We start from the raw sequence: 13,882 nt of genomic DNA, 5'->3' as shown, positions 1-13,882 counted from the left end.
TTAACATACTGAACATAGTGTGCTTAAGGCCTACTGCAGTGTTGGCTAGAAATGCAGCCGTGTGCTCATTCTCTGACAAATTTAACATTTAGGCTTAAATACAGAGAAACAACAATAATCAAACACGTTTACAATACATTAATCATGCAATCACACCGATTATGACTTAGCTTATTCTTAGTCCGTTTTATCAAACAAGAGATTTTCTCAGAGCACACGATGATGCCGTGCGACTGTCACCTTTGGAGTTCTGCAGAACCGCAGGAGGAGCTTCAGCCGCTTCCGATTGATGACTTCTACCTGCTGCCTGCGCGTTTATTGGACAGAAGACACGTCGATATTAAGACGTGCGTGCGTCTATAGGCTGAGAGCGTAAATGTGGGCGTTTCTCGTGAGGTACTCGTTAATGAGGTCGGTCAGATGGAGAAGAGCATCTCTCACATCCACCGGTGCTTCTTTCAGGCGGAGTGGTGCGGCGGCTGGCAGTCTCGCGGAGGGACACCAGACCATTAAAAGGGCAGCAGTGAGGCTTCTTAGTTTTGCCGGCTTTATCGCAAGTACCAAGAGCAGCGCACGAGACCGGCGTCCTGCGAAATGCACTGCCTAGTCGTCGAATTTTATTTGAACATTTAGTTTGTTTAATCTCTACAATATTGTTAGGTTCATTAACTTAATGTTGCAACGAATAGCCTAACTTATTTTATTCCTTGACGTTAAACTATACGCGCTTTAGGTCCCTCAGCCGAGGTAAAGCACTGAAACTAAGTTTTTAAACCAAGTATTATTGTTCGTGTTTCTTAAGATCATTTCTGATGACTGTCATTCTCTCTTCGTGAAAGGCTGTCACTCTTTCCATCACTCTCATATTACCTGAAGAGAACGGACTGACCGCGCAACCATGGGGGTAAGACCGACAACTCTGTTTTACTGCATCAACTTAATAAGCAAATGCTGCAAAATGCAGCGTCAAACATGAAGTGACAGAATGACATTGACTTACATGCAGATGTGGAGACTGCGACAAACTGACGGGACAGGACACTCTGGAAACACACTACGCAAATTATATATGTTACAAATATGAAATCGTTATTAAAGGCTATGAATGGTGAGCAGTCAGTCCAAAGGATCTGCTTTTTCAAACTTTTAGATGCTTCCGTCATTCAGCGGAGACACAGATAATGTTACATCTTAATTGAAAGCTTTTCGGTGTTGTCTTAAAGATATGATATCTCTAGACACCGGTTATTTTGGTCACCTTCAATTGCCAATTTAATCGGGTTATGCTAGTTAAAGACTTTCTAAATGACAGTGCGGAGTAACGTCGTCTGCATTTTAAATGTGTGATGTCTCTTTCAACTTATTAATGTTCAAAAGTTGTTTGTAAGTGTTTTTTATTTATTTATTTAACACGTTTTACGACTCTTTCTGTGGGGTCCCCATCCAGCACCCTCTTTACACCCTTCCTTCTGTGCTTAATGACCGCAGCTCGTATCTCCAGATCTGAACACTTCATCTGGATGTACTGAATGTGAATTTAAATCATCTTTGTATTAATGGACACAACCCGGCGATGCTGAATGTGTTTAAGTGACTGGTGTTCACACACACACACACACACACATACACACCTCAGAGCCGGTCCATCGCTGACGTCCATGCGTCATAATGCGGTTACCGGGAATCTGTACTTCAACCGGCTTATTTCCTGCATCTGTGACATAACCTCGCGCGGGTAATCACTGACAGGACAGATTTAATAGATTGACTCTGAATGATGACCCGAAAAGGTCGTATTTGAATTGCGGATAATGTGGAGTTATTAAAGTACAGTGTCTGTGCTGCGCTATTTGCCTCCTCGTGGTTTTACCAAGTTACGATCGGAGAGACGTTTGAATGGCGGGTTGAGTAAGCAGGTGCATCCCGTGGCAGCAGTGAATGCCGGTGTCGAGCAGCTAATCTTGTTCATAGAGACCGGCTAAAGCTAATTAGACAGAAAAGATCCGTTAGAAACATGAAACACCGCAGCAGCTCGTGAATGTCACGGCGCGCTGCAGTGAATGCGTCGACCCTGATGTCTGCGAGCAGTGCTAAAATGATTATGCGGACACTTTTGTCAAGTCATGGAAAAATCCGAGCGCTTGGTGTGAGTTTACTGTTTAAACGGGACGGATATTAACAGACATACTGGTTATTTCTCACAGTTTCCTTCAGGGCCGCGGGAAGTAATTTTGAACAGGGGGTGCTGTGAATTATTTTATTTTTTTTACAAAAAACCTATGAGCCTATAGGCCTATTTAAAATACATTTTAAAAATATATACATTGAGATTTACTACTTTATTGTCATATACACTTCAGTGCACAGCCAGCCAGGGTCTGAAACACACAGACATCAGTTCTCAGACATGCGCAATGCGCTATTAATCTGAAGCAGAAGCAGAAATAATAGTTTAAATAATAGTTTAATAATCGAAAAAAACGAAATAATTACTTTCATTACAATTTCAGATAGACTATACATACATGCAACTCATTTAGATACAACAAATAATATTACAACAAAATATAATATTAATCAAACTTCACAATAACGCTAAAACAATGCAATCGATTTGGTCAGCTGGCTTGAGTCACTGCACGTTTATGTCACACGCAACTCTATTAACTCCAAAATATTAGCGTTAATCTAATTACAAATTTTCTCCACTAGATGTCACCCTCTTATGTGCCTTGTGCGATGTTACCAACGAATCTATCATTCATTCATTCAGTTTAAAGCAGTGGTTCCATCACGAATTCAAATGCGGCTCACCATATGCTGAACACATTTTTGCAATGTGCGTCAGGTCATGCTCCCGTTCGCGTTTTACAGACTGCATCTTAAAGCCTCTTATACTTTCTGCGTCCTCGAGTCCGCTATGGCTTGATGTAAACATCGCCATCGGAGAGTGTGTACCGAGTCTGAGCAGACAACCGCGCGGACAGGTGTGCGTGGTCAGTTGTCTTCAAAAGCACAATTGCACATGTTTAGGCAGTGTGAAGAAGCCCATTGCCAATCGAACAAATCGGGCTCGGGCTTGGGCTTGTGCGGTAAATGAGCGGTCATGTAATGTGTTTCGATTAGCGCGAGAAAGATGCGAAAATGTATGCTGAGTAGTTGAAACGGAGCTTGCTTCTAACGATTACGTTTTGGTAGCACCAGCAACTAAAGCAAAGTCTGAGGTTTGGAAATTCAATCATTTTCCTCCACATAAACACTTAGGCCTTACCTAATCTTCGTGAGTAAATGTTTTTCAAATAATAACTTAATATTACTTGAGTCTTAAATGCATAATGTAGACAGAGTAGGCTATATAAGCTAATGTTGGCATTATTATTTTATTATGTCAGCTGCTATGGCGAAGCAAATCCGGCAGAGCCTTTATCTTAATTCATTTCGTTATTGCCAAATACCCATCTTAAATTTATAATTTATCTTAATTAATTTTTTTAAGAAAGACTTGTTTTTATTGGTTCGTTGGCCTATTTATATGCTAAATGAGCCTATACCTTAGGGCTATTTATAGAGTGCTGAGATGTTACGATGTTACAGAGGACTTATTTTATTTCTTTGTTCAAACTTCCAAGTGGCCTATTACGTTAGTCATGTATAAATTATGTTAAACTATGTATAAATGACTCATTCCTGACAAAAGGCAAAAGAGCTGTGTGATGCGTAGGGTAGAGTGGGGGAAAACGCCCCCCTTAAGGAAAATGTGACATTATAGTGAAACAAAACATAAATGTGACTAGAATTGCCATCCCGGTTTTGAGTGACTATGGCAGGAATTATTCACCAAATATTAAAATTGCTCAGCCTTCATAATTAATTAGTTTTTGACTGAAAATATGTTTTGTACAAAGGGGGCGTTTTGCCCCAGCGGTGGGGTAAAACGCCCCCCAAGGTGGGGTAAAATGCCCCCTTTCTTACCAACCAGTTTGCTTCATAGATCAACAGCAAAATGAACTAGTTTTTAATCTCTAAAAGTAAATCGCTCTGATGGCATTTTGTAGAGCTTGCTCTGTTTAAGCACCACGGTTACTTTTTATTTTATATGTCCGCATCTATATGGAGAGAAAAAATACATATATGAGGTTGAGATTTCAACACTAGGCCTTTAAGGGGATTGATAATTGATGTATTTGTTCACCACTATCACCAAGACAAACAGAAAACCCTAAATAAATAAATAAATTTGTATATTTATGTAGTGAAATACATTCAATAAATGCATTAAAAGACCCTATGTTTTATCATTGGGTCACCTAACCACCTTCCATCAGTGAGCTAACTGTGCTTATCAAGCTAGCCTTATGCACACTCGAGGTATTTTTTTTTCTTTTGTTCAAATATTTTGATTTTACTACCTAGTTATACTGCATTAAGTGTAAAACAAAGGATTTGATAGAAAGAAATATGTTATCATAGTAATTATGATAGAGAGAAACTATGCCCTCTGGGGGGCGTTTTACCCCTCAGCGTAGGGGGCGTTTTACCCCACAACCTATGACTTTTTCAAAAAATGTTTAATTTTTTTAATATAATTATATTCCTTATAAATAACATATCCTCTAAAACTACATAATTCACTATTCATCTATCATACATCACTGTGATATCCTGCAGAACAATATTCTCTTAAACACCATGTAATCCTCTTCTCTTCAAATACGTCGCTGGTGTGAGCTTCTCCAAGGAGATTTGTTTATCCCCGTAGTCAAACGTAGTGCATAGCAACAGTGAAAATGTATCTTGACTCCCTCTAGTGTTTATTTTGGGAAAAACAGGTGGGGGGCGTTTTACCCCATGGGGGCGTTTTCCCCCACTCTACCCTACATTTGAATAATGTCGGGTTGTAAATGGGTTCGGGCTTTTAAAAAGCTGTCAATCAAAATGTACGTGTCGGGCTCGGGACATATCGGGCTTAACATTTAAGGCCCGATTACAGCTCTAATAGAAAATCGAATCGAAAATCGAAATCGAATCGATTTGAGAGCTTGTGAATCGAAATCGAATCGATCTGGAACATCTGAATCGATACCCAGCCCTACTATTTAAACGTTATAACAGTTCTCAACCATCATTACACAAAGAACACACGAACGAAATAATACTCTCCATCTCCATCCCCACCACCTTAAAAAAATACTATAGTACTTACAATTGCTTGGCTAGTCAAAGCTGATCCCACACTTGTTGCCAAAAAAATAAATGTTACAAGCACGTTCCAAATATTTTAATAGGCCTACATTTTTTTTTATCTCCCTCTCGTCACTAGGGGGTGCTGCAGCACCCCCAGCACCCCCACTTCCCGCGGCCATGGTTTCCTTTAAGTTTGACAGCGGTTTGCCATCGCAGTGATGCTCGAGGCAGTGCAGCAGCATCAGCACCACCAGCTGTTTGATTCCCTAAAGTCCGCTTTCTGCGTCAAACACGAGGCGGGGCCACGCGAGTGGAAATTCCCGGGACCGTCCTGTGATAGGCACGAGATGCAGATACGGAAACAGAAGAATTGAAATAGTTAATCGAGTTCATGTATTCGTGGAGTTCAAACGGGCTCTTAAAGGGATAGTTCATACAAAAATACAAAATTGTCATCATATCTTTATTTCTTTTTTGGACGTGGGACATAAAATATGATCCTATAGGCAAAAAACACGAAAAAATATTGAAAGTGGTTGTCAGTCCCTCATATATATTAATTTAATTGTAAAACCTAAAAAATAATTAACTTATTTATTAAATAAAGAAGGGCCTTGTCCTACTAAACATCCGTTTAATAGCCTAAAATTTGTTCATAGTAACCTAAATAAAAAATCTTACATTTATATGCCTATAATGATTATTAATTCAGTGTACATCAATCTTTAGACCCATGATGCACCAGTATGTACATAGTGTGTGGGTGGGTGGGGGGGGGGGCTGCAGCAGGACGGTGTAGCTGGGAGGAGGGGAAGGAGAGGTAGAGGCACAGATCATGTTACATGTAATTAGCCCGGCTGAGCTTGTGTTTCCAGAGTGAGTGCAGGGCTAGGTTTTCCTGGGTACAGATGGTACAGACAACGAGTGCCCAAAGATGAGGGCACAGAGGTGTCTGTAACCTGCAACTAATCAGTATTTAGACTGTAATGAAGTGCATGATTTAATAAAATGTTATAAAAGTTAGACCAGACTTTTATTGGATGGTTTGCTTGTTATAGGAAAGTTATGTTTGGAAGTATTTAAGTTTACTGGTATTGTATTGATGAATTTGGTTTCAGGATGTAGAAACAGTGAATGATTATAATGGAGGGAATGATGAATAGAATTGTGATACGATAGATCTAACTCAGTATGACATGATGACATCATTATCACATGGCACAGCTGATTGGTTCTCTCCTGTATCTGTAGCCAATTAGCTCATTGCTCAACATTTAAATATTCGGGAGTGTTTGACGTTGCAGTAGCAGCAACTTCAGAAACCCTCCACCTTCCCCAGCTCCACCTGTATTAATCTGCTACGGGGTGAACATTTATGCTATGGGGGTTATACATACATGTTGACTGAGACTGAGCAAGTGTCAGTACTTGCTCTGCCGCAGCAGCAGCAGTGTAGCAGATCTATTCCACCAAAGACCAAATACATTAATGTATATATTATATATTATATATTACTACATACACAATACATTGTCATGTATATTATCATGCAAATCACACCGAAAGTTGTCACGACCTAACTTTTAAAGGGGGGGTGAAATGCTCGTTTTCACTCAATATCCTGTTAATCTTGAGTACCTATAGAGTAGTACTGCATCCTTCATAACTCCAAAAAGTCTTTAGTTTTATTATATTCATAAGAGAAAGATAGTCTGTACCGATTTTTCCCGGAAAAACACGACTGGCTGGAGGCGTGACATGTGGGCGGAGCTAAAGAATCACGAGCGCGAGTAGGCTTTTGCGTTGAGAGCGTTTGGAAACTGTGACATTACCATGAGGAAAAAAACATCCAAAACAAACCATGACTAACAGTCAGATTCAGCCGTATATTTATGATCCAGAATCAGATCCAGAGGCTGAAATTTAACAGGAGCAGCATCAGCAACATCGTCTCTATGTGGTATGTACTGAAACTGTATATATTTGCTTAGCGGTTTTGGAAAATGACTAAGTTCCACTTTATGTCGTCTTCGACAATTCGGTCTCTCGGTCTGATCAGAGAATGTCTCTGCTCTGCTCTACGGGAGCGCGCGCTCTTAAGGCAGAAGTGCCCTTATGACCCATATAAGGAAATTCCGCTCCATCTAACGTCACACAGAGCCATACTCGAATTGTGACAAATTGGAACAAAAATACTCCTTCAAACGTACAACTTAATATTTGAAACTTTGTCCATGTTTAGCATGGGAATCCAACTCTTTAACAGTGTAAAAAACTCAGTATGCATGAAATAGCATTTCACCCTCCCTTTAAGTATAATGATTATTAGTATGTAATCTTATATAAATATGTGTGCATAGTAAATAAATATAAAGAACATAGATTGTGTTCTACATTGAATGAATTATTAATATAATTAATGCATGCCCTCTCTGAACATCGCATCCTGAGTTAACCTCCTGTATAACACCCAGGCGGTGTTTCACCTTCAGCTGAGCACATAATCAATAAATAGAGCCTTTTATAGCTGCCTTAATATGACTTTAGTATCGGATTGATATTAAAAAAGCTTTTTAGCTTAATGAGTCTGTTTTATATGGAAACACTTGCACATCATACGCTTCTTATACCTACTTTTTCTCAGTGGATCAATGTTGTTGGACCACATTTAGGGGTATGAAAAATATGTTGTTGCAAGGGGTTATGTGAATTAATGCACTCTGTTTACACATTTAAGTTGACTTAAAAGTGGCCTGTCTCTCCATAACATGACGCATTTCTCTGTAAGTGGGTTGGATTGAATCTGTTAGGTCTCATTATCACATTATGTCCGGACGTCTGTGAATAGAGCGGATACTCAAGGTCAGATTACCCTCTCCTCCTCTTTCCCCAGTGTTGATGTAGCATAACTGCGCCCTCAGGTCCATCTGTGGGGATGCAAGGAGGGCCTGGTTCACATTCCACGTTGCACATCCACACAACACCATCATTTATTAATGCAATCCTTTGTTTGAGGAGCAGAGAAAGAACAGTCCATTCAGACGAAGGGAATTCTGGGGCTCAGCTAACCATCGGCTCTGCTTTTACTAGAGCTGTAATGAACAATCAGTGTCAGGCATCAGAGAGAAGGTGACAAAGGACTAACTAGGGAGAAAAAAGTGATGAAATGGCAAGAGAAACTGCTTTTGAAGTGTGTACAGTATGTCTGTGTGAGAGAGAATAAAGAGAGGAATTCTTGGACAACCCCTTTGAGACGTGAAGAATCTTTGTGCGCTGCTGTGACTGTAGTTTGGGACAGTGATTTATTGTTCCAATCAAGAGCATGCACACAGATGCCCCACACTCTGGCAAAGCTGCTTGGCTCTGCTGGGCTGAGTGGATAAAGTATAGACAGATGGCAGGAAAGAATAATGGATAGACAAGAACAGGAGGGGATATAGAGGTAATACTTTAACAAGAAGGATTACAGATTTTGTTTAAAGTTAATTTTAGAAATCGCCCAACAAAATGAAATTATATTGCAACTTTTTCTTTTCTTTTCTTCTCTTTTCTTTTCTTCAATTATCTGAATGTGTGTGTTGAGCTGTGCTGGGGTTATGTGAGGATTATGGATAAAGAAATTAAATAATCTCATTTTTGTAATTATTTAATCTCTATATTCTTTATTGATAAAGGAGTTTTCCCATTGATTTAAACCAGTGATTATCAAACTAGGATTGTCAATATATTAAAATATATATTTATAAAATGTAAATAAATAAACAATTTATATAAATTCATAATGTTCTTCAGTATTTAGCATTTTATTATCAAGAAATTTAAATGACTAATAGTCATTTGTGAGAGCACAAGTTTTTTAAAATATTTATTTCTTACAAATATCAAATCTTTTTGTGCTTGACATAACTAGAATAAATTGTCTGTAATTATTAAGATTGTATAAATATATAATAAAAATATATATTTAAAAATTATATATATTACATAATCTATTATTTTATTCTAAATTCTTAATAATATATATTATTATTTGCTTGATTATGAGGCCCTCTAGTGGGTCCGGGCCCCTTGTTAGGAACCTCTGTTATAAACAGTACATTTAAATATTCTGACACAAGTTTGTTTGCACATTAAGAAGACATAAAGCCAGCGAATAAAGCGAGTCAGGCTTTTTTGTGACGTAGACGATTCAGGAGGAGCTAATCCCAAAGTGCTGTAATCAGATTATTTATTCTGTACTTTGAGGCCCAGACCTAGTTTGGTCTACATCTCACAGTGTAACAGATGGTACAGGAAGGTCACTTACACACACACTTATTTAATCACATACTGGATGAAGTGTTCAGTCTTATCTGCTCTTGAACAAGTACTTCATGACTCTTAAGATCACTTTTAAAGGTCTCTCATGCCAGATCAAACAGACATTTTTATGGCTGTATCGACATGTGTAAAAGTCATTAACACACTCGTAGTAATATTTCACACACTGAACAGCTCTCTAAGGGCAGTATTGATGTGTATGCTGCCATAACATTCGTTCTGCCTAGAGATATTCATCAGGACAAATAGCTAGACAGAGAAGACAAGATCTGGCAGGGGTTCCCTCTGGTTTTGAACATTTCTAAAGTTTTTTTTTTTTTAGACTGTACTAAATGTCTGTACTAAAGTGGGTTGCAGTCCTCATGCTAAAGAGCGTGAGGCTGATAAAAGAGAACAGAGTGATCTTGCTGCTGGCAGATGTGCTGCTTCATGCTCTGTGAGAATCAAATTAGGCTGCTCAGTTCATTGGTTCTCAAAGGATAGTGCTACATCTTAACATATAAACCAATATACAAACAGTGTATTTAGTTTGATTGACTGATGATAACGTAAAATGTTCTAATGATGCAGTCATTGTAGCAAGTTGCACTGCATTTAAAAATTTGGGGTTGGTAGGATTTTTACATTTTCCTTATGCTCACAGAGACTGCATTCATTTGAACATAAATACAGTAAGAACTGTAATATTGTTTTATAATTTGTGTCACTTGATCCTTCAGGGAAAAAAATGTAATTGGCTGATTTGCTGCTTAAGAAACATTTCTTATGTCTTATTCTTATGAGTATTACTTATGTCTTATTCTTATGAGTATTAATCTTGAAATGTCTTACTCTTATAATTATTAATGTTGAAAACAGTTTCAGTGGAAACTTTCTTTAATAAACAGTAGAAATAGAAATCTTTTGTAACTTAAAATCTTTATTGTCACATTTGATCAATTAAATGGATATTTTCTGAATAAAAGTATTTTAAAAAAAAAGAGAGAGAGAGAAAGAAAAATAGTAAAGACTCCAAGTCGGACTGAAATTTCCATTCAGTTCTTTGCTAAAATCTTGATGTGGATGTGTGTATTAATGAAGATTAGGGCATTTGTGAAAAAGTATATGCGTGCAGTTTTTATGTAAGAATGTAAAATCTGTCCTCTAACACGGAAAGCTTTTAAGGGCAGGATGACACGCACACCCTGGAGAATCAGTGTGCTTTTTACACTTCTGTGAACACAACATTCATGAAGGCAGCAGTGCCCTGGTTCACTCTTTCCTAAGGGAAGGTTTGCTTTGCTTATTCACAGTTATAATCACAAGGACAAACTCAGTAAGGAACAAGTGGTATTTTACACTTCATTGTCAATAATACTGAAATCAATTCTTGTCTTTGGGAATAGGTCTACCAAAAACAAACAGATAGAATCATACAAATATATAAAACTGATCTTCTGAAAATAAAAACAAAGTTGCCTGGAGAGATTGCAAAATTTGTTTTTGTTTTTGTCCAGTGGTACAAAACCGTATTGACTCCAAGACACCCATTGTCCATAACAATGTTTGTTAAAATAAAAAATTGTGAATTGAATCGAATCCTGAAATCAAAATCGTGAATTGAATCATCAGTTGAGTGAATCGTTACATCCCTAACCAGTAGGCTACCTTATATGTCCTGATTTTCCAAAATGTTGAGAACCTTAATTCTTGAAAGAAAAAAAGTTGAAGTAAAATGTATTAATTAATAAAGTGTTGATTTTCATTGTTTTACATTATTTTAATGTTTGTATTATGTTGAGTTATTTAAGTCATTTTTTAGACAGTGTTTATTAGCTTTAAGGCTAACATCTGCATGTTGTTGTGCTTGCAAGTTTGCAAAATGAACTTGAATATGAAAATGAAAAATGAATAGATAAACACATTTAAAATGTACAGGCCTTCTCCTCTGGAGAAATGGACAAAACATATTGATGACTCATCCTGCACTGCAGATTTTGGTCCAGTCATGTTCTCTCTAAAAATGAAAATGTCCCTCACCATAAATTATAAATAGCACCTACAACCACAGAAAATATGACTGGAAAGAAAAATTAGAATTTTGTGTTTTGTCTCTCCTTCGTTCTCTCTCTCTATGTTAGAAAGTCTATCTCAGTCACTGTCCAAACTTATGTAGGACATAAAAGTCCCTGAGCTCAACCGCCACACACTTTTCCTGTCCTTGTGTCTCTTGCTCTGTAGAACGTGAACATACGTGAACATTCACATGCAGACTGAATGTTCCTTCGGTTTCAAGAGCATCAATAATTTGTCACAAGAGTTCAAGGGACAGACCTCAGTCAGTATCAGAGACTGTGTGTGTGTGTGTGTGTGTGTGTGTGTGTGTGTGTGTGTTCTGGCTAGTCAGTAGAAATGTCAGTATACTGGCATGTAATTCCAGCCCATCGTCTCTGGTTCTCTCACAGAGAAGCAGTATGTTTTTCTCAGTCAGTAATGTTACCACAAGAGCACAGTTATATCTCATCTGGAATAGGATAACAACTGTTACCGCTTAATGACACACAACTAAGGCTTCTACTGTAAACCACACTGTAATTTAATACAAATAAATATATCAGTTGAAGTAACTTGTGCATCTTATAACAACATTCATCTCAGGGGAAAATTTACTGTCAGAGGTTATGTAGGATGCCTGAAGTTTTAAATATTCTTCACAATAATTCAGTAAATTTGAGAGAAAATGTATATTTATATAAATTAAATAGACACACACACACATACATACGTTTTGGTAATTCTTTTCAATGGATCTTCCATTGACACGTGTGGCAAAAAGTTTTGGAGCCTGATCTCTTCTGTTTATCTGACAGTGAGTCTCTCCACATGAGCTTTACTCAAAGTTATTAATCGAATATTTCTCTAAATTCGCCTCAGGTTTGTCTGTGAGAGAAGAGAGCACTCTTCTCCTATTTGTGCTCTGTTCTTATGCCGCAGTGCAGGTATCATTGCAGATGTATCTGCGGCAGGTGCCCCCCCCCCCTCCCCCCCGACACACACACATATCCACCTTCACATCACAAAACATGCACCTATCATAAAAGCATTAAAAAATATAGAAACATATTACATAGCATACATTTTTTTCAGTATTTTGCTTTTGAATGTATTTTCCTCTGACCCTGACTCTAGTTTTGGGTTTCCCTCATCTCATTTCTCTCATCGGTCCCTTTGTTCTTTGTCTGTGTGTTCAGCTGGTTTTTAATTTCATAGAGATGAAAGAGGACCTTGGTGTGTTTGCAGTGTTTCCAGGTGTGTCTCACCAGGTGTTTTTTTTTTTTTGCAAGCTTTCACACTTTTAGCCACTACTATAAAAGCTACTAAGATGTTCTTCAGTAGTGACAAGATGTTTCATTTGTAAGATCAATGTGAGCTGATAAGGGTGATCCTCACTTTCTATTCGTTTAATTATTGAGTGGTGTCACCTACCACACACACACTTGCTCTTGTCACAGGATCTGTGGCATTGTCGTGTGTCCCGTGTGTGGGTGTCCAGTTGGTTTGGGGCAGGTGGTGTGATGCTGAGAGTCATCAGGCATTAAATGCAGCCGCTGACGGCGACAAGCTCTCACACTGAGAGAGCAGCAGGTCAATATCTAATTACCCCACAGGAAGTGGCATATATTCCTCTGTCTTCTAATCTCTCTCTCTTTGGATATCTCACTTAGTCTGTCTAGCTCTTCTCTCAGTCTCCATCTCTGCATGCTCTTCTCTCTTTCCATCTGACCCCTCTTTTGTTTCTCCTCTTTATCCATCCATCTTCTTGTCTCACGTTCTCATTCTCTTTTAATAGGCGTCACCTGGGTGTGGGCGTGAGTCTACGTCTTTCATTCTAAAGCAGGCGTGTCAGCTGACCATAAAAATGGCGTTAAAAACCTCAGTCAAATGTTGTGTTATGTGTTTTTTTGCATCACTGCTTGAATTTGCAAATGTACTCAAAAGACATAGGTCTGTTTTGGACTGCTGATAAAAACCTCCTCTTGCACATAAGATCTGATAGTAAGGATAGTTTCTGCTGGCCCCCCTTCTTTTGTACAGTATTTACCTGCTCATATTTTGGCAAAACAAAAATTAAAAAAAATATATTTTAATTAAAAATAAGTGAAATGTTGGATTAAAAGTAACATTTACAAATAGTTTTATTTGAATAATATTAAATACTGTAATTTTATATATTCTATATAATGTAAAAGTAGCTCAAATGTAAAAATGTTATTTATATAAGTATTAAATGTATTATATAATATTAAATATAACAGTTCTTACAAATAAATATATTGATATATTTGTATTAAATATTTTATTTACACAACCAATGCAATAGTTTTTAAACATAACAGCA

The 13,882-nt window shown here is 37.8% G+C and overlaps 1 protein-coding gene across 1 annotated transcript in view; it reads left to right on the top strand.

Moving 5' to 3' along the window:
• The first annotated feature begins 432 nt into the window (after window positions 1–432).
• The window catches only part of atp1a3b (ATPase Na+/K+ transporting subunit alpha 3b), a 28,246-nt gene continuing 14,796 nt past the window's right edge, over window positions 433–13,882 (top strand). Inside the window, exons 1-2 of the mRNA XM_026284573.1 lie at window positions 433–747; window positions 840–904. Coding sequence (XP_026140358.1) covers window positions 899–904 — 6 coding nt within the window. The 5' untranslated portion in view covers window positions 433–747; window positions 840–898. The remainder of the gene's footprint in view (window positions 748–839; window positions 905–13,882) is intronic.

This window comes from Carassius auratus, chromosome 16 (assembly GCF_003368295.1).
Source record: "Carassius auratus strain Wakin chromosome 16, ASM336829v1, whole genome shotgun sequence".
Classification (NCBI taxonomy): domain Eukaryota; kingdom Metazoa; phylum Chordata; class Actinopteri; order Cypriniformes; family Cyprinidae; genus Carassius; species Carassius auratus.
This window is presented reverse-complemented; position numbering and strand designations above follow the sequence as displayed.